Here is a 27748-nt window from a genome sequence, read left to right on the forward strand (position 1 = left end):
TCAGGTTTTTGCTGAAGAAAAGGTTTCAGGATTCAGGTTTGTTTTTGTCAGCACAACGTCAGGTCGTGGCAGGGGAATGTAACTTCTCCGTTCCCTCCTTCAGGGAACGAGGGTTACCTACGTGACCTAGACGTTCCCCTTCAGTCGAATTTCTTCGACGTTACATTGGGAACAAACCCATGGAACAGGCCACGACCCTGATGCCGCGTTACATACAACACCACGTGCAGACAGGCGGACGTGTCCGCAGGCGGATATGAACGTAACCTTCCCAACGCCCTGAGGGCCAAATAAAGGGCCCCACAGGGGTGCCCGTTGTACCGAAAGACAGAGTACAGCTCCACACCAAGAAAAGAGATCCTCTGCACTGGGGAGAGTTTGCTCTTTTCTCGGTTGACCTGAAGGCCCTGATGGCTGAGGTGCTGAAGCACCAGGTCCCTCTGTTCGCACAACAGATCTCGCAAGTGAGCTATGAGAAGCCAGTCGTCGAGATAGTTGAGGATGCGAAAGCCCGACTGCCCAAAAGGGGACAGGAAGGGCCTGTGTCGAGGAAGAATCGAGACATGAAAGTAGGCGTCCTTCAGGTCGATGGCTGCAAAACAATCCTGGGGGCGGATGCATGTGAGCATGCGGCATGTGTGTCTGATTGAACAGTAGTGTGAAACACGGCTCTGTACCTGGGCGGATGCCTGGCGAACTGAATCGCATAGCCGAGACGTACCGTCCATATCAACCACTGCGAGGGGCTGGAAAGCTGAAGCCAGGCTCCCAGCCGAGTCGACAGGGGTATCAAGGGAACGTTGACTGACGTGACCGTGGTGGGGCATCCTGGAGGGGGGGGGGGGGTGGAAGGGGACTGATCCCAGAAGGATAAGCGTCCCGGAGAAAAGTCTGGCTGCACTGAGCAGCGCTTACCTTCTTCCCTGGTTCCCGCGCTGGCAACATCCGGCTCGGAGTTCGGTTCCGAGGAGTGGAAATGCTGCTCTGGAAGGAAACTCGCATTCGATAATTAGCTCGATATGGCGTAGCTTGTCAGAGATTTACGTCTCTGTGTATCAATTGCCGCTCTAGCGGGAACCTGAACGGAACGCACGTGATGGAGATTTAGTACTAATCAAAGCCCCGGCTTCATTGACTAAACGCGCCTCACAATATCGTTCGATATGTTGCCCAGCCCTAGTATCATTTAATACTTAATTACATCAGAAATCTACTACTTTCTTTCTTTTATCCAAGTAAAAGTAATTCAAAGATTTACCTAAGTAGGTAGAAAGTTAAATGATTTTTTTAATTACGCTATTTAAAACAATTTTTACTTTATTAAAAAAAAGTGACTCATTTTTAAAATAATTATTAAAAAAGATGAATATTTTTTAATAATTAAAATGCGTTTTGAAAAATCTCACTTCATAGAGTATAAACACAAAAAATCAAGATGTAAACTGAAATCATATTGCATTTAAGAAGTTTTGTTTTATAAGAAAAATATAAATGCATGTATAATGTTTCAAAATATAAATCTGAAACATTTTATGATGTTTCTAACTTTCTGGACACTGCCAAAAGTGATGTTCTTCCTTTGTTTTACTGTGTTGTTTTCCAGTACAAATATTGAGACATATTCTCTGGAGAGGCAAAATAAAGATACACTGAAAAAAATAATTTTGAAGAAAATTAATTTACTAAATTTTTTTAAGGTAAGTGGTTGCAATCAATTAGTTTTAGCTACATTTAACCGTCTGGGCCTTCGTTTAGGAGTCACACTGCTCCACAGTCAAAGGTGACCCAAAGCCTTAAAAAGTAACTTTTTTTTTTCAAATCAATGAAATAGATTTTTGTTAAATAATATTTTGTTATTATTTATTTATTATTATTTAGAGTTTTTATGATACTATGCAATATTTATACAATTTTAATAAATTTTTTCCACTAAAATAATAAATTTTGTTGTATTTAATTATTTATTTAATTTAACATTAAAATTGCTGAACACTTTTTTTCAGCACAGTGGCTAATTTGTAGCTGCTACCACCAAAAGATTCTGTGAATTTTCTCGTATTTCCTATTTTTCTTCCTGTCGGTAATTTTTGACCACGAAGGACCAAGTATGACTTTTTTTTTTTTTTTGGCCCCTTCAAGACATTAGAATCATGTCAGTGATTTATTTTACTTTGTGTGTGTGTGTGTGTGTGTGTGTGTGTGTGTGTGTGTGTGTGTGTGTGTGTGTGTGTGTGTGTGTGTGTGTGTGTGTGAGTGTGAGAGTGTGTGTGTGTGTGTACCTGGTATTCATCACGTTGTGGGGACCAAATGTCCCCACAAGGATAGGAATACCAGTAGATTTTGACCTTGTGGGGACATTTCTCAGGTCCCCATGAGGAAACAGGCTTATAAATCATGCACAATGAGTTTTTTTGAGGAAGTAAAAGTGTGCACAATCTCCTGTGAGGGCTAGGTTTAGGTGTAGGGTAGGTGTAGGACGATAGAAAGTACGGTTTGTACAGTATAAAAACCATTACGCCTATGGAATGTCCCCATAAAACATGTAAACCCAACATGTGTGTGTGTGTGTGTGTGTGTGTGTGTGTGTGTGTGTGCGCGCGTGCGTGCGTGCGTGCGTGTGTGTCTGTGTGTTCTCACGTAGCTAATGCAACAAAAGTCACCAAGTGTCATCTCAGTCCGATCAAGCTACAATTTTTAAAATTTAAAAACATAAAATATTTTGTTCAAAAGTGACAGAAGAGGTCCAGAGGGTTAAATGAACAAATTTAGTTTACTAACTTTGAAAAAAAAAAATTATTAAATGCAGCTAAAATAAATTGATTGCAACCACTTACCTTAATTTTTTTTATTAAATTCAATGATAAAAAAAATGTTCAGTGTACAAAGTCTTGTTTTCTGAAAAATACATCAAAGTGAAGCGAGTTTATGCTTAAAATGATGACAAGCATCTTCTAATGGGCTAAGAAAAGATATTTTTTGACCCCATTTGCAGATATTTGTTCTTGTTTTAACTCATTATTTTGATCAATTTGTCATAAAACATAAAACTTATCTAATGCATTTTTTGCATCTCCAGTAAATGTCTTGATTTAATAATCTTTAGATATTTGTACTAGAAAATGAGGCAAAAGCAGCATTGTTTTTCAGTAAATGTGCATAAACTGATGTTCTGATGTTGTATGTTTGTCTGCTGTATTTGTGGCGATCAGAGAGTTTACTGAGTATCAGACAGTCAATAAACGTGCGCTCAGACAGACGCGTGCCATTTAACGCCTGCATTTGTTTTTCTCGGGTAACTGTTTGTTGTCTGCTCGACCTGTCAATTTTCAGATAATGTGAGTTGAGAGAGAAAGACACAGAGAGAGAGACATACAGTATTTACTGTTTACTGAGGGACTGTCACGAATTGAGTCGTCCTGTCATCACAAACTCTTGCACTACACATCATGGACTTCATTTCCCACAAGCCACTGCACCAATCACTGCTCACACCTGCTCCTCGTGACCCACTGCACTGATTGCTGCACACATCTGTTCCTCATTCACACACATGCTTATAAGCCACTCACACACACAGCTTCTTCGCGAAGTCTTGTATTGCCCCGGCTGCATTTCTGAGCGTTTCTTCCCGTGTTTGTTTTCCCGTGTTTTGATTCCTGGACTCCCTCCCGTGTTTGATTCTCGCCGCCTGCCCCGACCATTCTGCCTGTGTTTGACTACGATTTCTGCCTGCCCCTGTATGTTTGTCTGTACTAATAAAATGCTGCAAATGGATCCGCTCGTCTCCGACCGTCCTTGTGACAGAAGACTTCGCCGCTACAAGGATCCAGCAGCTAGTATGGTGTCATCCGGTTCCAGCACGAATTCAACAGTACAGATCATGCGTCTCAAACAAGGTGAGCGGTCTGTTGAGGAGTATGCAATGGACTTTATTGAATTGGCTAATCAGTCTACTATGGATGAGGGATGCCTGATGATTTTCTTCCGTGGAGGACTCTTAGAGCCATTGGCTTCCCTCATGCCAATGTTTGAACCTGACCGGACTTTGCAATATTATATGGCTCTTGCTCTTTTGTTGTGTGGCTCTCCTTTTACTGTGGGGATTGTGGAGGAGGACCATCTTCCCACAGTAAGTTCCAGCTCAGAGCCACAGCATAAGATGTCTGCCAACCCAGAGCCTGTTCACAAGATGGCCGCCCTTCCTGAGCCTGTTGCCAGGATGGCTTCTGTTCCTGAGTTCCCGGCCAAGATGGCTTCTGTTCCTGAGTCCCCGGCCAAGATGGCCGCCGTTCCTGAGTCCCCGGGCCAAGATGGCCGCCGTTCCTGAGTTCCCGGCCAAGATGGCCGCCAAGCCTGATTCCCTGGCCAAGATGGCTCCGTCCAGCCTCCCAGAGTCTCCGCTGGTGCCGCCCGGCCTCCCAGAGTCTTCGCTGGTTCCGCCCGGCCTCCCAGAGTCTCCGCTGGTTCCGCCCAGCCGTCCAGAACCTCCGCTGGTTCCATCCAGTCGTCCAGAGCCTATCCTGGTTCCGCCCAGCCTTCCTGAGATTCCTGTCTGCCCTGTTCTGGCCACGGAGGCCATGTATGGACTGTCTGATTTCCCACCCACCCTCCCTACTGCTCCAGTCCCACCACCTCTGGAGTAACGCTGATAAACTGATAAACAATTGCAAACACAGAAAAAACACGCGCCTATGAGACCTTGCCAATAAAATGCATGAAGCAGAAAGCACAGTTCCATGCGTGTAGCGAGTGCATGCATAACAGTTTTGAGCGCAGGCTGTAGCCTACAGGTGCTGGATAAGAATGAGTAAAGCTTAGATTTGCTGTTTAGAAAAGACGTCGGGAACGGGATATTGTTACCCTCCGCTCCCGTTCAAATCCAAATTACACCGACCGCAACCGCTTTTATTTGGAAATTTATTCCTGCGTCGCAAGAAATCTGGTCGGGTCCCACGGTTTCCGCGGGATTGCAGACCTCTACCTGAAAGATATTTTTTCACAAGTTTTTTCAGTTGAATTCATATCTACAGTACAGACCAAAAGTTTGGACACACCTGAATATATATATATATATATATATATATATATATATATATATATATATATACGACACGACACGACACCTCCCTTGAGCTTCATTAGGGTAATCATTTTTGGTGTGTAGGTGTCAAGCCTGTTCATGAAGCTCTGTTCCAGGGAAATTGATGTTAATCTCCTAAATTCTTCTTTTTATCTGAAATGACAAGAGATCAATATTTAAATAATACTTTTAAATTATTGTTTCTGGCCAAACAAGACTGCAGTCAACCTGTAATGAACAAACACAATGAGTTATAGTAAAACAACAGAATTAATAAAAATACATTATATTAAAAATAGCAAGTTATGTGAGAACTAACTATTAAACAGAAGCTGAAATTTAAAACATTTCAGAATAAAAGTCCAGCTTCTGACATATCAGCCAAATCAATAATGAAAAAATGCCAAGTATCGGCAGATATATCGGTCCTGGTGATATATCGGTTGACCTCAATTTTCTCAAAACAGGTGAAGAAGTACCACAGATGCACATCTGTGCGACTAGAAGACAGAAATATAAAGAATTTGCACTGAACCACACCTAAGTTGAGTAATTTCTCTCTCTTTTTGTCTTTCAGGCACTCGGATGTTGCTACTTCATCCACGAATCATTGAAAAACATCCAGCAGTTTGATTTCAAAGGTACGTGTGTCCCTTTAATGCGGCGTGTCTTCAATCCCATCCGATCCAGCGTGGTCAAGGTTGTTTCAGAAGCTATAAAACATGCTAAGATGGAGTAACCGATAGGAAACAGTAATGCGTATTAATATTAGGATTTAATTCATGAGATTTCAGCCTGTGCTAATAGTGCACTCAGGCTATTGGACAGTTAGCGGTGACCTCATCAGCGGTAGGGGTCAGGGGTCGCGTGTCCCGACGGTCACACTAATTAAAGCCACTCCCATTACAGCGGTGTGAGCATTAGCCCCCGCCGGACCCTGCAGCCCCGCTCAAACCCGGAGCTCTTAAAGACCACGATATCTCTCACATGATGGCCGTAATCACGCTCTCCATCAAACACAAACCCTGAGCACATCTCAGATTCCACTGCAAAGACAGAAAAAGAAGAAAATGAAAAAAGAAAATTAAGCCTATTTTAGGGCCAGAAAAGTGTTTTTTAATTAAATAATAAGTAATGTTATGTTTTCCACTACAAATATCGACAAATTCTTAAATCAAGATACATTTGCTGATTAAAATAAATAAAATAAAAAATCCTATTTTTGTTCTGTTTTTTGCTACAAATATCTAAAAACCCTTAAATCAAGATACATTGATTGGTCAAATAAAATAAATAAATAAATAAATGTTTCCCTATTTTTGGTTTTGTTTTCTACTACAATTATCAAGATTTAGCAACATTTAAATAAATAAGTGTAATATGTATGTATTTATATTACCTTAATATTATTATTTTTTAATAAATGATTTTTTAAAATATTTGTTCAAATTAGGCTGATAAAAATATTTATATTGTATTTAATAAATTAAATTAAATGTATTTCTATTTTTTTGTTTTGTTTTCTACTACAAATATCAAGATACATTTATTGGTCAAATAAAATAAAATTAAATGTATTCATATTTTTGGTTTTGTTTTCTTATGCAAATATAAAAATATATTTACTGGTAAAATAAAATAAAATAAAATTAAATAAGCTATTCCTATTTTTGTTTTATTTTCCTCTACAAATATCTGAACATCCTTAAATCAAGATACATTTACTGGTAAAATAAAATATTAAAAGTAAATATTCTTAATTAAATATTCCTATATCAAGATACTGGTAAAATGGTAAAATGAAATGTTAAAATTAAATATTCTTAATTAAATATTCCTATATCAAGATACATTTACTGGTAAAATTAAATGTTAAAATTAAATATTCCTATTTAAATATTCCTATATCAAGATACATTTATTGGTAAAAAAAAAATCTAAATTAAATATTCTTAATTAAATATTCCTATGTCAAGAAACATTTACTGGTAAAAAAAAAAAAAAAAGTATTTTCTATTTTTGTTTTGTTTTTCTCTACAATTATCTAAACAGTCTTAAATCAAGATATATTTAATGGTATAAATAAATTAAATAAATAAATTAAATTAAATTAAATAATACATATTTTAAATTTTAAATTAAATTAAATGTATAAAAAACATGATGTTAGTAGTTGATTCATTTATGCTGATTTATTTATGAGTAATTATTTTATAAAACTACTGTTGTGGGAATCACACAGAAATTAAAAAATAAATTCAAGTAAAGCATCCAGATGCATTATAGCCATTAGAATGTAATAATTAAAGAAGCATAATATATTTATTTTACCTTAATATTTTTTTTTATTTATTTTTTTTTTTTTTGTTAAATAAATGTTGAAACACTCTTTTTTATATTATTTTATTAAATAAATGTTAAAATGTTAGCACTTTTTTATTTTTCGATTTGGCTTTATATTTGTTTAAATGATGCAGATAACAAATATTTATACTATACTTAAAAAAAGACTCAGTTGGGCTTTGAAAGCTGTAATTTTAATAAATTAAAAATCTTCTAATGCGAATGTAAAATGAGGTGTAATGTGAAGAGATGTGTGTGCGATCAGTAGGTGGCGCAGTCGTCCTGATCAGTGTCTCTGAAGAATGTTTGCGTGTCAATGAGTGCTGTTTTATTCCTCCTCAGCCAAGAAGTTCAGGAAGGTGGTTGGTGAGGAGGTTCATTCGGACACTCTGCCCAGCACAGCCACGCTGGAGAAGGAGAAGTTTCCTAAAGACCAATTCCCTAAGGTGCGACATGATCAAACAATCAACCTCATGTTTGTCTGCTTCACTCACATTTCTCACATCAAGCTCTGGATTGAAATTTCAGGTTCATATTGAGAGCAAAACGACTCTCGAGTCAGAAATCATTACAGCCCTGAATACTGCATCCCTGCTTACTTTGGTTCACAGTGAAAATGACTCACCTTTATGTCCTACCAGACCTGTAAGAACTTCAGCACAAATCAAGATGTTTTTGATGAAATCTGAAAGCTTTTTGACCCTCCATAAACACAAAAAACTAAAATAGCAACTTTTTCAACAATGATGACAATTTAAATTTTTGGGTGATCTGTCACTTTAAATTATTAAAAAATAAAAAATAATAAAACGAAAGAAATAAAAAATAGAAAAATTTAAAAAATCATTAAACAATAAATGAAAAAATAATGTAAATTAATATTAATTAATAAAAATAAAAATAATAAAAAAAAATAATGTAAAAAAAAAAATTTTAATAAATGAAAATTAAAGTAATTTAAATTAATAGTAATTAATATTAACTGAAATATATGCAATAATAATGACAATTTTCATATTTGAGTGAAATATCGCTTTAAATCATTGAAAAATAATAAAACAAATAAAAAAAGATTTAAAAAATAATTCAAAAAATGAAAATTAAAAATGTAGGTTAATAGTAATTAATGTTAACTGAACTTTATTCAACAATGATGAGAATTTTCATTTTTGGGTGAACTCTCGCTTTAAATAATTACAAAATAATAAACAGGAAAAAGATATTTATATCTAATTTTATGTATTTTGTATTTATTCTAACTAATTTTTGTTTTGTTTTATTTTAATGTATTAATATTGTTATATATATTTGTATTCTATTTTTTGTTTGTTTATATAATTATTCAATATTTTGTATTTTATTATTATCTATATTATCTACATTTTTATTTTATTTTAATATATTTATATCTATATCTAATTTTTAATGTTATAAAATTAAATATTTTTTTCATTTTGACTTTATCTGATAAGTTCAGTTAAACCTTAAATAATATATTTCTAATGAACCAGACTCTTTGACTACAAATATTATTATTTTTTCATTTATATATATAAAAAAATCCATTTCTTTTATTTTTATAAAAAAAAAATACATTTAGTTGTATTTTTAATTTATATATTTAATTATTTAAATTATATAATTTTGTGTATATATGGGTGTGTGTGTGTGTGTGTGTGTGTGTTTTAAAAATACAAATACATGTATAAAATTTAACAAAAAAGAAAAGAAATGAAACAACAAAATTAAATTAATCTGAATAAAAATATATTAATATAGAATAAAATGTTAATTATTTATAAATGTAAAAAGTACAAAATACATATAAAAAATTAAATATAAATATTTTAACATTTAATAATTTATACAATTTTTTTTTTTTTTTGGTCTGATTAAAACTGGAAAAAAACTTCTGCTTTTCTGTCATCTTCCTGATTGTTTCCTTTCCAAATGAAATATGAAATGAGTGAATTCTGACTGATCAAATGCATGAATGTGTTTGTCTGCAGGTGAATAAATTGGACATATGAATGTGATTTAGTTTAAAGGTCTCTTTTTCTCTTCTTGCAGGGTAGAAAAGGCTTCATCCGAACCCGATGGATGCTGGCTGACTGGTGAGTTAATCTTTTGTCCACCTTCACATCCTACACCACCTAAACCACATCAGAGAGACTATATCTGTGAAGGCTTCAGTTCTCACTGTTACCAGCTGATCACATCAAAAACGCTGAATATTTTAAAATGAGCAATAAATGTAGAACACTTACTAAAATTAAATTTAAATTATGATAAAAATGTTATTATTATAAATTAATTAAATAATCAAAATAAACTCTAAACATTAAATTATACTTTAAAATAAATTAAAATATATTTTTTTTAAATAAGCTTCAATAAAAGAAAAATAAGTATATATAAATAATATAATTTGTATATAATTTCAAACAAATTAAATCAAGTCAATCAAAATAACACTATTTTTTATAAAATAATTTAAAATGAAAATATTTTAAAATAAGCAATAAATTTTAAACACTTAGTACAATTTATTAAAATTAAATAATTAAAATAAAACAATAATACTTAAAAATAAGTAAAAATCTAAATAAAACTAATTTTTTTACATAAATTTTAAACCAAATAAATGATTTTTTTAAATAACACACACACACACACACACACACACACACACACACACACACACACACACACACACACACACACATATACATATATACATATATATATATATATATATATATACACCAGTGGCGATTTCTTTAAGACTGCAAGGGAAGCTCAGCTTCCCCTATAAAGTCATAAAATTAATGGTCAAATTATGTACTATTGTATTAACATTTTATTGACTAAAAATGCGTTAGAAAACGTTCATCTCTCATAAGAGTTCGTTCAGAATCAGTTAGATATAGCAGGTCGGCTGACTTGATTTTCTTCTCATACATTCCCGTAGCGTCACAGTGCATTTCCCCATTGAAGCCCAGCGTCCATTGACTTCAATGCGGCTGCTCTGAAAGTTTTTTTTCAGTGCTTTGAAACTAGACGGTCATTGGATAAACGGTGCGATTATGTCCCGCCCACGGACGCTCAGCGTCTCTGGGGGTGAATGAGGAGTGGGCTGGCCTGGACGCTGAGCTTCTGCGTGATGATTGGAAGGTCTGTCGAAAGACTGCATGTCCTTTTGACTGACAGCGATTTTGTACTATAAGGAATCGCTGAAGCTTTTCGCGCTCAGTCCCATCGCGGATTTCTCAAATTCAGTCGAAATAAAAACTGCTGCAACCTATTTCTTTATATTTGCTTGGCGAAATTGCTTGATTGTCATCATACATTTCACACAATTATACACCACATTCCTTGTTTTACTTTTACAGAGTTTAATATTTTTTTTAGATCGAAAATGAGCTTCCCCTATTTGACAGACCAGTAGCCGCCACTGATATACACATATATATTCAAGCTAATTAAATCAAATCAATCAAAATTTCACAGTTTTTTGTAAATTAAAGTAAAATAATTTTTAAATTAAATTTAAAATACTCAACCCTTAAGACTTTGAAATCGTTTTTAAAAAATACATTTATTTTTATTTTTAAGAAAATGACATTTTTATGAATTAAAATGATCATTTTAAAATTATATAAAAAAAAATTTACGTCCAATAATGTGTCCCTTAATGGACATCAGAGAACCGCGAACAAGCAAATATTCATTAAAGTATTGCTTTATATTGTAAGGAGTGAAATTATCTCCTCATGGAATTAAAACACAGGATCTCAAAACAGCTGCCATGCAATAAAGCAACAAAACTACTGTAATCAGGAGAATCGATCTTCAAAGAGAAAGCAAACAACCCGACCCTGACCTACCCCCCTCTCTTCTCCCACTCTCTCACCTTTCTTCCCAAAAGCTTTTGCTGGAAATCAGTAGATCATCCACATGTTATATCTTGTGAATATATTGTTTTTCTCCTTCATGTTTGATATCATTTTAATGGTCTCTGTGTGATTGGTAAAATGGTCTCAATTTCATAGCAGTCACATATACTGTAAGAAAGATTGAAAACTTCCATAGAATTGGGTTTGCTGCTATTGGGTGTGTTTTCCCTTTAGGGGCAGATGGGAACCCCCAACCAGGTGCGAGCCTGGGGTTGCGAGAACTCCTGAAAGACCAAAAGGTCTTTGTATTTTTACAACTGATTAGAAGATTTGTTTGTGTTGGTCTGGTATATAAGGCAAGTGGTGAAACAGTACTGGGGGATTTTGTAGCCAAATGACCCCCACTGTATGCAAGAGTCTCTGGAGCTAAACTTCCAAGTCTCCCATGCTGCAGTGTGTCTCTCTGATAGTCAGGAATGCTTTTTCACTCTTAGATACTTCTTTGAGTTATTGAGGTTATGTATTTATCTAAATTGAAACTGAATTGGATTCACATTGTTTAATTGTGTAATTGGCATGATACATTTTTACCTGACAAATAAAATGTTAAATTTTGCTATTCTGATACGTCCTGAAATCATTATAACTATTAAATCATGGAGGCCGATGTTACCACAAAATAAGACCAGGATTAGACAAACTGGAGGCGCGGGAACGGATGAAGCAGTAGGCACATCCTCTGAAGACCTCCTGATTTCTGCTTATCACTGAAGTTAACAAGTTGAGCATGGGAAAGACTAAGTAAACTACACTTTTGTACGAAGCAAGCAGTAGGCGGCTGGTCAAGAGTGCATTAGTCTCCTACAACCTCTGAGTAATTATCAGACTGGCGATTTTGTGACGTATGATCCACGTAAAGGCCGACGTGAGACATAAAAGCGACATTGGGTCCCTGATGAACGGATAATTGAAAAGATGGAATGTCTAGAATAATCAAATTCCCAAATTAATTCATAATCTATATTTATGATAACCTTTTGATTGGAAATACAGTCTAAATTTAATGATCACTTAAAATTGGAGTCAGATTAATACGGAGCCAGATCAAAATTGAAACTAAATCTTGAAGCGCTGTGAAAAGACCGGACATGCAATAAACCTTAAACCAGATCGCTGGACTTCGCTTTTGGGCTAGTGAGTCGGTCCTTTCAATATAACTTAAAAAGCAAATATTCAAACAAATCTTTTATCTTAATTGAGTTCGTCTGGCAAAAATGCTTGGGAATCACTGAAATAAACTTAATTTGTGGTCCATGGTTTTTCATCCTACACTACTTATAAAGCAGGTTAACTGATGCAAACCAGTATGTATCCTGTTATTTCCTCTATTTTAATTAATAATAATTCGTTACATTTATATGGCGCTTTTCTAGACACTCAAAGCGCTTTACAGTGTCAGGGGTATCTCCTCCTCCACCAACAGTTTGCAGCATCCACCTGGATGATGCGACGGCAGCCATAGTGCGCCAGAACACCCACCACACACCAGTTTACTGGTGGAGAGGAGACAGAGTGATGAAGCCAATGGGAATATGGGGATGATTCAGAGGCCATGATGGTCAGAGGGCAATGGGCAAATTTGGCCAGGATGCCAAGGTCACACCTCTACTCTTTTCGAAAGACATCCTGGGATTTTTAATGACCACAGAGAGTCAGGACCTCGGTTTAACGTCTCATCCGAAAGACGGTGCTTTTTAGCAGTATAGTGTCCCCGTCACTATACTGGGGTGCTAGGACCCACACAGACCACAGGGTGAGCACCCCCTGCTGGCCTCACTAGCACCTCTTCCAGCAGCAACCTAGTTTTCCCAGGAGGTCTCCCATCCAGGTACTGACCAGGCTCAACCCTGCTTAGCTTCAGTGGGCAACCAAGCTTGGGCTACAGGGTGATATGGCTGCCATGCCATATTTTCTGACTGTAGTTTCTGTTAAACTCCGGTTGTAGGTTGAGTAGAGAAGTGGAGCTGTAATAAGTCAGCGTGAGTCACTTTGGATAAAAGTTCCTGCTAAGCGACTAAACCGAGCTCGTGAGTCCGAACCTCAGGATTAGATTCCCTTCCCTATGACAGATGACACACAACATTACATGATCACACAGAGACTGAGGGACAGAGGATAATTCAATAGAAGGACAACAGCAGAAGCAGAGCTGCTGGACGAAGGCGTCTGAACGAGGGATAACAGCGGATGAAGGGATGATAACGGGTTTAGTCACGCCGCTGCCGTTCTGTCACTTTAAACCGGATTACTGACGCCGCCTCACTGACAAACACTTCCTTTTGCACTTAAAGGATTAGTTCACTTTCATAACAACAATGCACAGATAATGTCATCCAAGATGTTCATGTCTTTCTTTCCTCAGTCGTAATGAAATTTTTTTTTTTTTTTTGAGGAAAACATTTCAGGATTTCTCTCTTTATAATGGATATGAATGGAGCCCCGAAGTTTGAACTTCCCAAATGCAGTTTAAAGGAACACTCCACTTTTTTTGGAAATAGGCTCATTCTCCATTGGTATTACTGCTCCTGCTTCAGTCTTATTACGGCAGCAAACTTCCTTGACTATTACGCCGGAATGGGTGTGTAGTTCCTAAAACAGAGAAAATAAAACAGAGGTGGTAGGACATTTGCGGTCGCCGGACCCAAACTTCGGAATAAGCTCCCTTTGAGCATTCGATCAGCCTCTTCCATTGACAGTTTTAAGTCACTCCTAAAAACACACCTCTATGCATTGGCTTTTAACACGAGCTGAGTTTAGCATTTTTATGTTTTTATGTTGCTACTTTTGTACTGTGTATACATTTTATTTTTTTCTCTTACTGAAACATGTACAGCACTTTGGGCAGTGTCAACTGTATTTAAATGTGCTTTATAAATAAACTGTGACCTTGACCATATCATGCTAGAAACATGCTAATCATGTTAGAAACATGTTAATCATGCTATAAATATGCTAGCAACATGCTAATCATGCTAGAAACATGCTAATCATGCTAGAAACATGATCGCAACATGTTATCATGCTAGAAACATGCTAATCATGCTAGAAAAATACTAATCATGCTAGAAACATGCTAATCATGCTAGAAACATGATAGCAACATGCTAAGCATGCTAAAAATATGCTAATCATGCTAGAAAAATGATCACAACATGTTAATCATGCTAGAAACATGCTAATCATGTTGGAAACATGCTAATCATACTAGAAACATGATAGCAACATGCTAATCATGCTAGAAATATGCTAAGCATGCTAGAAATATGCTAGCAGCATGGTAATCATACTAGAAACATGCCAATCATGCTATAAATATGCTAAATAAGTTAGAAAAAGTATTGCCATTTCAACATTCAAGTTTTAAGCTTTAAAACTACTTTAAACTTCAATCTTTTTCGGACTGAAAAACAATAAAATTTCTTCAATTTGTCAAACTTTTCAACTTTTGCACACTTTCTAATCAGGCTTCTGTGTGTTTTGTCTGTGTCTCAGTGCCTTTGACCTGGTGAACATCCACCTGTTCCACGACGAGTCTAACCTGGTCGCGATGGAGAAGAGTCCGTCGGTGTATTCTGGGACGCGGCAGAAAGCGCTGGATTTCGTGTTGAACAGGTGAGACAATCTGCTGAAAGCACATCCATCTCAATAAATGCATGCAAACGCTCAACAATTACGCCTCGCATCGTATTTCTCCACTCGCGCCTTCGCTTCCTGTCCAATGAGAGCAGAGCCGCTTTAATGGACGGCGCTTGAGGAGTTTATTACGCCTGATTTACAGCCCAGATGAAGTTTAAAAAGACCTTTCTTCTTGCTTACATTGATTTTGAATAATTTAAAATAAAAGCAAAATTTAAATAAATTTATGATTTAAAAATGAAATCAAAACAAAAAAAATCAATACAAACAAACAAACAAACAAAATTAAAAACATTTTATCAATTAAAATTTACATAATAAAAACATCAAAATAAACCACCTATATAATTTATATAAAATAAAAGAAATAAAAAAGAAATGAAAACAAAAATCTACATTTTTTTTAAGTTTAAAAAAATTGAAATAAAATACAACATTTTTATTTATTTTTTAAATAAACAAACAAAATTAATTTTTTTATGAATTAAAAATAAATAAAATACAAATTTAATTTTATATGATTTAAAATAAAAGTAAACAAAATAAAAAAAATAATTATGAAATAAAAATGAAATAAAACTTTTTTTATCAATTAAAAATTACGTAATAAAAAAACATAAAAATAAACCACCTATATAATTTATATAAAATAAAATAAATCAAAAATAAATCAAAACAAAAATATAATTTTTTTAAGTTAGGTTTAAAAAAACAATTGAAATAAAATACAAACTTTCAATTTTAAATAATTTTAAATAAAAGTAAACAAAATTACATTTTGATTTTATATAAAATACAATAAATGAAAAAGAAATCAAAAGTTAAAGTTAAGTAAAAAAAACAATTGAAATAATATACAAACTTTAAATTTTTTTAAAAATAAACAAAAAATGACACATTTTTATAAATTAAAAATAAATTAAATACAAATTTTATTTTTTAATAATTTAAAACAAAAGTAAACTAAATGACAAATTATTCATAAATTCAACGTAAAGAAAATACTAATTGTATTTTAAATAATTTAAAATAAAAGTAAATGATACATTTTTAAAATCATCTAATAAAACATTTACTAAAATAAATGTAATTATAAATGTATATTTATATTTTATAATTTGATGAATAGATAAATAGCCATTAAAAAAAAAAATTCACCACAAATGGGTTCTGCTGACCAAAACACTTTGGGATTCACTGAAATACTGTGCATTTCCTTGTGGACGTTATAAGACGAGGAATGGCTCTTACTAAGGGTCAAGCGTGTTTTGGTGCGGCCCGTACGAGTCGGTTTGAGCGCGTCTGAATGGAGCGGAGATCCGTCCGTCCGGCGCGAGGACATCCCCTGGAGTGGGAAAGGAAGGCACAGCACCTTCCCCCAAAGCAGTGAATAATGTTGGGCTCGTTCAGTGAAGCACATTCCCCAGAACGTTAACATTCTCCCTGGATTCTCCTCCGCTGCGGGACAAAAGCTGCATTAGAGCTGTGCGGCGCTTTGTGAGCCTCGCTGGTGTCTCCAAAGCTCTGAGCCGCTTCACACACAGGTGTCTCCAACACATCAACTACCACCAGCTTTTGGACAAACCCTAACACTACAAAACTGTAAAGTTTGGCACATTTACCTTTATACTTAGCACTTTATAAAATAAAAATAAAGTAATATTGTAAGTTAAATAATAATAATACATTACAATATTTATAATGTTTATATAAACTGACATGAATATTAGAATTATTTAGAGAGACATGTGGAGTTCTGCAAGAATGTTTTATAGAGTGATCTGACCAAACTGGAACTTTTTGGTCCTATGGATCAGTGGTGTGTCTGGTGCAAAACAGGCAGAGTTTATAAGCAGAAGAACACCATCTTCATCGTCAGACTTTGGGGTGGACCAGTCCTGTTTGAGGTTTTTTTGTTTTTTTTGTAGCAGTAAGTGGAAATCATGACAGTATGAAGGACATCATGGATTCTTTGAAGTATCAGGCCATTTTGGCAAGAATTGTGATGCCTTTAGTACAAAGACTGAATCTGATGATCAATGGACTTTTCTGCAGGACAGTCATCCCAAAGTATACATCCAAGTTTGCTTGGTTCGCGGATCAGTTATGGAATGTACTTGAGTGGCCTGTTCAGTCTCCAGGTTTAATTTTCATTGAAAACATTTGGTTGAATTTGAAGAAAGCAGTGGCAAAGTGAAAACCAAAGATTATCAGTGATCCGAAAGGTTTTTCAGGCGAGGAATGGGCCAAGATTGCAGTAGAGAGGTGACAGAAGCTTCAAAGCACTTCCAGGCAGCGTTTATTGGCGGTTTTAAAGAATAAAAGATTCGGCACAAAATTTGACTTTTAGGGGTTGAATAATTTTGAACATTTAGAGCCAATTTGATTTTTTTTTATTCATCAGCTTCCGTTTTCAGAATGACTCAAATGTGTATTTATACATTTCTTTAATAGTGGACTGATACCTTTGTTGAGTTGCTTTTACAAAATTGTGTTTTCTGCAGCAAAATGTCTTGCAGGTCAAGGGGGTTGAATAATTTCGATTGCAACTGTAGTTATAAGAAACACCTTAGTGGTGCAGCTTGGACACATCCTCAGTGATGATGAACCCAGGGTCACAGGGTGTTTCGGGTTTTAGATCATCAGACACCCTCACCTGAGCGACCCAGCCCGGGATGATCAGACCCCGACTTGTGTCCAAGCAGCGCACTAAGCCATACGTCGCCCCTTTTGATCCACAGCTACCTAGAGGCTTTCTCCGCTGCCTCGCAGATGTTTCTGATGGCTTTCCTTCCTTGAGCACCTCTAATTCCAAGCAGCCTGAGTGATCGCTGCAGGCTCTGTCCTGGGAATCCTCTGCAGCCAATCTCAATTGGCTCACAGCGAGCCCTCCACCCCTTCCGCCTGCAGTCCTCCACCAGTTCCAGATACTTCGCCTTTTTCCGCTCAAAAGCTTCCTCAATCCTGTCTTCCCAGGGGACTGTGAGTTCAAGTAGCACCACTTGCTTTGTACTCTCTGATGTTAGGACCATATCTGGCCTGAGTGTTGTGCTGGTGATGTGGTCTGGAAACTTCAGTTGCCTCCCCAGGTTCACCTTCAGCTGCCAGTCACCTGCTGTAGATAGCAGACCAGCTGGGACCTTTGGCTGTGACTGAGGCTTCTCCCCGGCCCTGATGAAAACAATGTATGGCCTTGCTAGGGGCTGGTGCTTGCTTTGCTGGATTCCGGCACAGATGGTATCAGCTACTGCCTTCAGCACCTGGTCATGGCGCCATCGGTACCTCCCCTCTCCCAGTGCTTTCGGGCAGCAGCTCAAAATGTGCTCCAGCGACCCTCTTGCAGTGCACAGAGGACAGGATGGTGCTTCCGCTAGCCCCCAGCAATGTAGATTGGCTGGGCTCGGTAAGACGTCATACACTGACTAGATCAGAAACTTGAGTCTCTGACCTCCAAAGTTCTGACCAGGTGATTTTCCGTGTCAGTGCATGTTCCCAATTGATCCAAGCTCCCTGCTGACGCATAGCCACCGTTTTACTGCGCCGCTCCTCTTCCACCTCTGCTCGGACCTCACCCTAAATCATCTGCCGTCTGTCCCTCCCCTGCGCTCTGTCAAAGCGCGGCGTTTTATGGCAGCCGAGTCCTGCTCGCCCAACCGCCACAGACCCTACTAGCACACCATGCCGCAACTTTGCCTCTGCCCGCTGGACTGCCTCCTGCGCCCTTCACTTCCTTCCAGTCCTGACCTTTATGCCTGCAGAGGAGACTCTGGTGTTGGATGAGTCTCTGTACAGTAACACCTCCCTGGCTCTTGTTACTTTTTAAATTCCTTTAAATTGCTTGTTGGTGTGCCCATACAGGGCAATGCAGCTCAGGCTCTTCGACAGGCCCAGCCATCTGCGCAGGAACTGGCTGATGTTTCTCTCCAGGGTCTCCACCGTTGTTATTGGGACCTGGTACATCAACAGTGGCCACAAAAGCCTTGGCAAAATGCCATGCTGATATATCCAGGCTTTAAATTTCCCAGGGAGGCCTGTCCTGTCCACTGCTGCAAGCCAGGTTCTCAGCTCTGCATGCATGGCCTGGATTGCTACTGTGTCCCTCAAAGTCACGTCAAAGAGCTTCCCCAAGCTCTTCACCGGCTTCTCTGTCAATGATGGTATTTGGAGACCATTCATGTAGAAGCAGAATTTTTCCTCAACACAAGGGACCGGCATTTAGCTGGCTTGAATGTCATTCTCGCCCAAGATGTTAGCCTTTCCAGACCTTTAAGGAGCCAGCGGCACCCTGGCACTGATGTTGTTGTGACTGTTAGGTCATCCATAAAGGCTCTAATTGGCGGTTGGCGAGTGCCAGATCTGGAGAGAGGCCCTCTGCATTCCACTTCTGCCGCCTTGACAAGCAGGGTCATCGCTAGGGCAAACAGCGACACTGATATGGTACAACCAGTGATGATGCCTTTTTCTAGGTGGTGCCATGCTGATGTTTTAGATCCAGATGTGAATCTCATATTAAAACTACTGTAATAGTCCTGTATGAGATCTGTGATCTTCTGCTGAACATGGTGCATCGTCAGGGCTTTTATCACCAGCTTGTGGGGAATTGATCCGTAGGCATTTGCCAGGTCCAGCCAGATGACTGACAAATCTCCTTGGTTCTCTCTGGCCTCTCGGATCAGCTGGGTGACCACTCCAGTGTGTTCAATGCAGCCTGGGAAGCCTGGAACTCCACCCTTCTGCACGCTAGTGTCAATGTAGGAATTCCTCAGGAGAATCTTGAAGAAGATCTTGCCCTCTATGCTAAGCAGTGAGATGGTAAGGATATATATATTTAAATGCATTTTCCTACAGACAGTGTATCTCGTTTGTGTACATTGTTTACAAATTTAAAACGTTAAAATGAAAAATCTGTAAATTTGTATTATTTATATAATTAATTAATATATTATTAATATAATGATTATATATATATATATATATATATATATATATATATATATATATATTAGTGGTGGGCCGTTATCGGCGTTAACGTGCTGCGTTAACGTGAAACTCTTATCGCGCGATAAAAAAAATATCGCCGTTAATCTATTCTCAAATTTGGGTTGGGAGCTGGGTCTACACTACGCAAGCTATGATGACTTTCACCTTGATAGTTTAACGCGGATGTATACCAAAGACTGTAGAATATGGTCGCGCGTTTAAGTCTCCTCCGCCAAAACACAGACGGGATCTCCTCGTCCTCCATTCATAAAAACCGAATCTACTATAGCGAAATGCCACGTAAATTCGTCGTTTTTTGGATTCATAAATCAAATGTTGGTCAGTCGCTTAATTCAAATCGCGATATGGACTAGTGTATGTGAAAACTGAAATGCAAAAAGACCGTTTTAATATGAATCCGATATGTTCCGTTTGCCTAGCTGTATGTATGCATTGCGGAGACGAGCTTTTACTACACATATACTGAAACACACGTGACGCTCCCGGTAATTTTTGGCATTTTCATCTCACATGAACAGATAAACTCAATCTCCAAAACTGCTGTGAGTGTCACTTTTACCGTTTCATTTGAGAAAACTAGCATCATATCATACTGTATGACACAGAAACTTCATGGCAACCTGTCAAAATAAAAGTACGGTGTAACATGTAATGGGTTGGGTAGGTGTTGACGTTAAAAAAAAACACAATCTAATAGGGAGAAAAAATAATTTCATTGTTAGTTAGTTAGTAAACACAAGTACATCTAATTGAACATAATTTATTTTCATCAACAAATTATCATAGAACAGCTTTATGAGCTTTATGATCCATTCTCAAAGACTTTAAGTCATTATTTGGGTAGCACACATATTCTGAATGCCTTCAGCAGAATTCAAATTAGCCATTTTAATCTAGATTAATCTAGATTAATTCCAAGATTTAATCTAGATTAATCTAGATTAAAAAAATTAATCTATGCCCACCCCTAATATATATACATACATACAGACACACACACGCACACACAAAATTTACAATGTCATATTATTTATATATATTAAAATAATGATTTTTTTTTTTTACAAAATATGTTAAATTAACCTTTTTTAAATAAATTAAACATTTAATATTTTATTTACATTTATATTAATATTATAATTATATTTTTTTGCTAAATTTAATTTGGTAAAATTAAGCAAAAAATACATTTAGATATTTACATTTATACAAATATTATAAATAAATACATATTTTAAAAACACATTTACAGATACAAAATATTACAGTTTTTATTTGGCTTTTTGAATTTTTACTAAATTAAAAATGTAATTTACATAATAATAAATAATACTAGATTTTATATAAATATCAATATATTAAACCATGCATATTGCATAGAAAAAAATGATGGTGCAAATGAAATATGAATAAAGTATAAAGTGATAGTTGAAGGCGTTCTGGATGGGTTCTGGTGTGAGACGGGTCCTGCAGCATCATGTCTAATGTTAGTTAATTTAGGATATGATACCAACATGTAGAAGGTGTTGATTAAGAGTGGTATGTGTGTCGTCTGTAGTGTAGTGTGTGTGAGTGTGTCTCTGTTACAGTGAGTCTGAATGTCTGTGGGACATTGACGGCAGCGGCGCTGTGTCTAATGCGTGACTCTGGGGCCCCCGGGGGCTGGGCTAAAAGTCAGGGGCCGGCGTGGCGAGTCAGCGCGAGAGCTTTAGGAAACGAGCGTGTAAACAGAACGTTACCTTCTGACCCGCCGCTCATGACTCGGGTCTGAGGACAAAACCCGGCGGCCATCGCATTAGACACGCCTGTTACTGACATAAAGCTGAGAGAGAGACGCTTTACTAGATCTCAAACACTCACTTTGTACACACTGCTCTTTTTTGTCTGAGCTGCTGCGAACCAGTCATCTGCTCTACGGTCATTTTTCACAAATTTAGATTTTTTTAAATTTAATATGATTTTTCTACTTCATTGATTTGGTGAGAAACTTGAAGGTTTGGCACTTAATAATAATAATAATAATAATAAAAATAATGGACATGATTCGAAAGGTTAAAAATTCTTGGGAAAATAATAGTCACACTTGTGCTGTTCACAGTCAAAAATGAGCGCATTAGAAATAAATGGGAAGCGAATTTCATCTAGTGGAAGCGTTTGGAGCTGCAGCCAAACTAAATCTCACTGAAAGCCCTTTTTTTAGATATTAACCTCAAATTTGGAGCACAACTTATTTAGATTTATTTACATAAATGAAAATGATAAATAAAAATATTATATTTTGCCAAATTAAAAATGTTAAATTAACATTTTTAATAAATTAAACATTTAATATTTAAATTATTTATTTACATTTATATAAATGGTATAATAAATTATAAATACAAATAAATACAGTAAATCTTACAAATAAATAAAAGTATATTTTTGCTAAATGAGAAATGGTAAAATTAAAAAAAAAATTTATTTAAATTTATATAATGACCAATATATAAATAGAAATTACATTTATATAAATGTTATAACAAATAATAAATATATAAATGTTAGAAATAAATAAATAGTGTCTTTTTGCTAAATAAGAAATGGTCAAATGGAAAAAAAAACATTTAAAAATTTAAATTATATATTTACATTTATATAAATATCATAAATTATAAATCGAAATAAAATTATTATAAATAAATAAAGCTGCCCTCACACACTCAGACAGAGAGACGCTTTACTAGATCTCAAAAGGTTTTCATTTCACACTCATTTTATACACACTGCTCTTTTTTGTCTGAGCTGTCATTTGCTCTATGGTCATTTTTTCACTATAATATTTTACATTTAGATTGTTCTACTTCATTGGATTGGTGAGAAACTTGAAGGTTTTGTGCTTGTTATATGAATACCACACACAAAAAAAAAAAATCATGGACATGATTCAAAAGGTAAATAGTCTTGAAAAAAAAGTCACTTTTTTTCTTTTTTATAATAATAATAATAAATATAGCTGCAAGCAGCAATTACAGGGCCAAGCAATAGGGCAAGTGAAGCATCAGAACAATTGCAGCAATGAGTAATGGAAGCCAGATTAAGGTGATTTTAGTCAAAATTGGAGAAAAATCCTTTTCTGTGTGTCTTTAGAATGTGCTCATACATATGCGTGCCAAATTTGGTTAGAATATCTCCTTTTGTTTTGGAGTTATAGACTGTTGACTCCTCCAAAATAAATAAACCAGCAATAACTTCTGCTTGATAATCTGTGTGTTTTTTATTGACCACCATCACACCAGTGTATTACGTAATTCACGTGTGACTACCACACCGAAGGGGGGCGGAGCCAGATAGAGAGACTGCATAATCACATACAGATAGTGTTGTCACACATATCAATGTACTACATCCCCTTTCCTAAGCATGGTACTAAACATGAAACAAGATTAAACTCTAGATGCACCTACATCAGAATTCTCCTGCAAAATGAACATTATTTCACTTTTTTGATTTGTTATACACCTGTTTACTAGAACAACAAAGGCATATTAAACTTGTGCAATAACCAAAAGGAGCTGTTGTTCATTGTAAATGAATAAAATGTAAAGAAAATGTATCGCACTATGCAGAATCTGGTATTGCTAACCAAGATAAACAAATAAATAAAATTAGTGTGCAACTCAAAACAACATATCGAGCATTTCAGTCCTTGTACGTAGGGTTAGGGCGAACAATGCGTCCAGACCGTGTCACATAAGGACTACTTCTCAATTATGCGTGTGTCTGAGAGGTTTCTTGACCTGTGGTTGTTTGAGTGAGTACAACAGTTGTTGGAGCATGGATTACCTGGTGATCCTCATCATCATTGACTTGGCTTGGGCTCTTTCACAGTTAGGAGATGCTCAGCTGTTTACATCTTTTGTCGTAACTGTCCTTTTGACACAGTCTTTTCTTTTTTAGCTGTGCATGAACCTCACTGGAGGCTAAAGGAAAAGGTTCCAGCAAAGAGCTGTGAAGTGGCAGGGTGGTGAGGGTTTATCTGGACATTAGTCTCTGAGCTGGAGAGCCAAGCTTGGGATCCCGTGGAACATTTCGCATGTTCAAAAAGTTGAGATAGATGTCAGTGCCCTCACGTTTGGACTTTTCCATGAGTTGTTTAGCACTGCGGACTGCTCGCTCAGCTAGGCCATTAGATTGAGGGTAATTTGGACTGCTAGTTTTATGAACAAAGTCCCAGGCCATGGCGAAATCTTTAAACTCGTTGCTCATGAACTGTCTCCCATTGTCTGTGATGAGGGTTTGAGGTGATCCATGAACTGTGTCTCTTTAGCTTTTGTATGACACTTGATGAAGTTAAATTTTTTAGCTGATCAATTTCGTACCACCCGGAATACGAGTCGACAAGCACTAAGAATTGGTGACTGTTCCAATCGAAAATGTCAGCTTCAACTGTTGACCATGGCAGACTTGGAACTGCATGCAGCTGAAGGGGTTCTTTCTGCTGGTGGGGTTTGGTACTGTTGCATGTGGCACAAGATGTGATGTAAGCATCAGTGTCTTTTGTCATGGTAGGCCAAAAGAATATGCCACGTGCACGTTGCTTGGTAGATTCAGCTCCAGGGTGACCCCTATGCACAATTTGCATGTATTCCATCTGAAGTGTTTCTGGAATGATCACTTTGTGGCCTTTCCAGACAAGACCATCATCTGTGATCAGTTCATGTCTGTATGGGTAAAATGGTTGCATTGCTGGGGGAAGACTGTGCAGTTTAGTTGGCCATCCTTGCCTGATTGTATTCATAAGCATTTGCAGTGTGGCGTTGTTTACTGTGTGGCGTTTAAGTTCATCCATACGTGATGATGAGATATTGCAAACATTCATTACCTCAAAGGCGTTTTCTTCATTGGACTGTTCATGTACAAATGCTTGTGGGGCCCATGACAAGGTGTCTGCTATGTACATGTGCTTTCCTTTTTTGTAGACGAGGGTGTGTTGTATCGTTAGAGCTGAAGCAACATCCGTTGGAGTCGAGCAGGGGTGCTGTGTATGGGACGTTTAGTGATTGTCACCAAGGGCTGGTGGTCAGTTTCAATGGTCACTGGTTTGCCGTAGATGTAATCATTGAACTTGGTACAAGCAAAAACTACAGCTAGGAGCTCTTTTTCTATTTGCGCATAGCGCATTTCAGTTTGTGTGAGAACACGTGAGGCATAAGTGATAGGCTTATTTTCCTGCAGGCATGCTGCTCCTAAACCAAACTGCAAGGAGTCACATGTTAAGGTGACGGGCCTTTCGACGTTGTAATACGACAGGACGGGAGGGCATGTGAGGCATTTCCTTAAGGCGTTGAAAGCATCCTGGTGCTGCTGCAGCCAACACCATACTGTGTCTTTGTGTGTTAGCTGGCGGAGCGGAGCGGATATGTCACTGAGGTTAGGGATAAACTTGCCCATATAGTTGACCATACCAAGAAATCTCTGAAGAGACGTGCCATCGGTAGGTTCTGGCATTTCACTGATGGCTTTAATCTTCGATGGATCAGCATGTAGGCCGTCACTGCTGAAGACATGACCCACATAGCTCACCTCATTCAGTCTGAATTTGCATTTCAGTGGATTCAGCCTGAGATTTACTTGTCTTGCCCGTTCTAGCACTCTTTCAAGGTTGTCATCGTGTTCTTTTACTGTGCGTCCACCAACCAATATATCATCCACAATGACAGCACAAGGGAATCCTGCGAAAATTTGCTCCATTGAGCGTTGGAAAACCTCACTAGCTGAATTTATGCTGAATTTATTAAGGGCATTTTCAGGAATCGATATCGGCCAAAAGGGGTGCTGAATGTTGTGAGTAATGATGATTTATGGTCCAAGGATATTTGCCAAAACGAATTTTTTGCGTCTAGCACAGAAAAAATGGTGGAATTTGACATCTGTGCCGCAACTTCCTCAACTGTTCTCATTGGGTGGTGGGATCTTTGTATAGCTGTGTTCAAGTCTCTAGGGTCTATACAGATTCGGATGTTGTTGGAGTCTTTTTTATGAGCAGCAACCATGGAAGACACCCACTCACTTGGTTCAGAAATGGGTATAATGACACCAAGATCCGTCATTCGTTGAAGCGCCTTTTTAACCTTGTCTTGCATGGCGACTGGAATGCGTCTGGCTGGTCGGATGACAGGAGGTATGGTGGAGTCGATTTTCATGGAATATGTGATAGGTAGTCTTCCCACCTCATCCTTGAAAAGGTCAGCATATTTTGTGAGAATTCTGTCCTTAAATTCATCCTAACTGGATGTGTTCAGCTGGTGGACTTCCTTGTTAAATGTAAGAAGTCCCATTGCGTAGACAGTCATGTAGACCCAGTAGTGGCTGTGCAGAGCTTTTGATGACATATTAAGTTCTTCCCCTTTTTTCAGATGTTGGAAAGTGTCTAAATCCATGACATTACACTTGGCTCCAGTATCCACTTTTAGTTCCACCGGCTTGCCATAAATGTGTACAGTGCTGTACAGTTCACTTTTTTGTGCTGGGTTAGTCATGGAATTAACAGACTCAGCAGTTACTCCGTCAATGAAGAATGATTCACTCTCTTCACCATTTATCTGGTGTAGTTCAACATCGTGGACCGTTTTGGTATAACAACGTTTTGCTTGGTTTGTGAAACTGTCACACAAAGACACGTTTTATACCGCTCAACATATATTAAGATGGTTTTATATCTATATATTTGAGTTTTAATGGTTTTACATGTTGTCTTAGCCATTTTATTCCTCTTAACCATTTTAATGTGTGTATGTCTTTAAGTGAGTCTGGGTCTGCCTGTCATGTGATCAGTCACATGACAGGAATCAGGAACAAACAGTATAAAGGAGGCAGCATGGCAAACAATCTGGGTCACTGACCAAACACTGGTTTGAGGAGTTACTACAAGGACTTACCATTCCAGTATCACTTTTATTGGATTATCACTTTCATGGACTGTATATACACCGGTGGACACTTTTAACTTGGAACTGTCAACACGCTGGATTTCTTAAGGACTGTTTTAGGGTATGATTTGAATGGACAATCTGCTTTTAACAGCCTAAGTTATTCTAGTTTTATTGTGTTGTTTTAAGTTCCTTGTGAATTTGTAAATACACTTATTTATTCAATTTACTTATTGTCGTTGTCTCATCTTTTTAAAACACTTATTTTATCTCTCACAGTATAATCTGACCCCTTTTTAAATCAGTGTAACATCTTCCGATAGGGCCGATCGTTACAGGTTTACTTTAGTGGACCAACAACATTTCTTGAAATGGTTCCACTTCTTGCAGCCGTTGCATTGTTGACCAAATGCAGGACACATGTCTCTTTTGGCTGGGTGGTCACTACCACAATTGTTGCAGTTCTTTATGGTTGGTGGTGCTTTGCTGTCTGGCTTATATTTCGATTTAGAATGTCTATTTTTTCCTGCAAATGTCTGGTGCACAGCATTTACCATGGCAGTTGTCATGTGAAGTGTTGCAAGATCTTTAGTGTGCTGTTCAGTTTGTTCAAAGATCTGACATGCTGATATGGCTTTAGTTAAAGTGAGTTCTGGATCACGCAGCAGTGATTTTCTCAGAATGTCACTGTGTACTCCACAAACTAGTCGATCACGAATAAGCTCGTCTTGTAATGCACCAAATTTGCAGACATTTTCTTTCAGTTTTAAATCGCTAATATAGGATTCAAAAGTCTCACTGGGCTTCTGTGATCTCATGTT

The 27748-nt window shown here is 37.0% G+C and overlaps 1 protein-coding gene across 1 annotated transcript in view; it reads left to right on the forward strand.

Moving 5' to 3' along the window:
- LOC141325803 (inositol polyphosphate-5-phosphatase A-like) overlaps positions 1–27748 on the forward strand; it is a 56666-nt gene that overhangs the window by 15633 nt on the left and 13285 nt on the right. The window contains exons 7-13 of the mRNA XM_073834534.1: positions 5658–5721; positions 7766–7869; positions 9494–9537; positions 14872–14991; positions 17629–17637; positions 19269–19297; positions 19563–19584. Coding sequence (XP_073690635.1) covers positions 5658–5721; positions 7766–7869; positions 9494–9537; positions 14872–14991; positions 17629–17637; positions 19269–19297; positions 19563–19584 — 392 coding nt within the window. The remainder of the gene's footprint in view (positions 1–5657; positions 5722–7765; positions 7870–9493; positions 9538–14871; positions 14992–17628; positions 17638–19268; positions 19298–19562; positions 19585–27748) is intronic.

The sequence above is a fragment of the Garra rufa genome, chromosome 2, assembly GCF_049309525.1.
Source record: "Garra rufa chromosome 2, GarRuf1.0, whole genome shotgun sequence".
Lineage (NCBI taxonomy): Eukaryota > Metazoa > Chordata > Actinopteri > Cypriniformes > Cyprinidae > Garra > Garra rufa.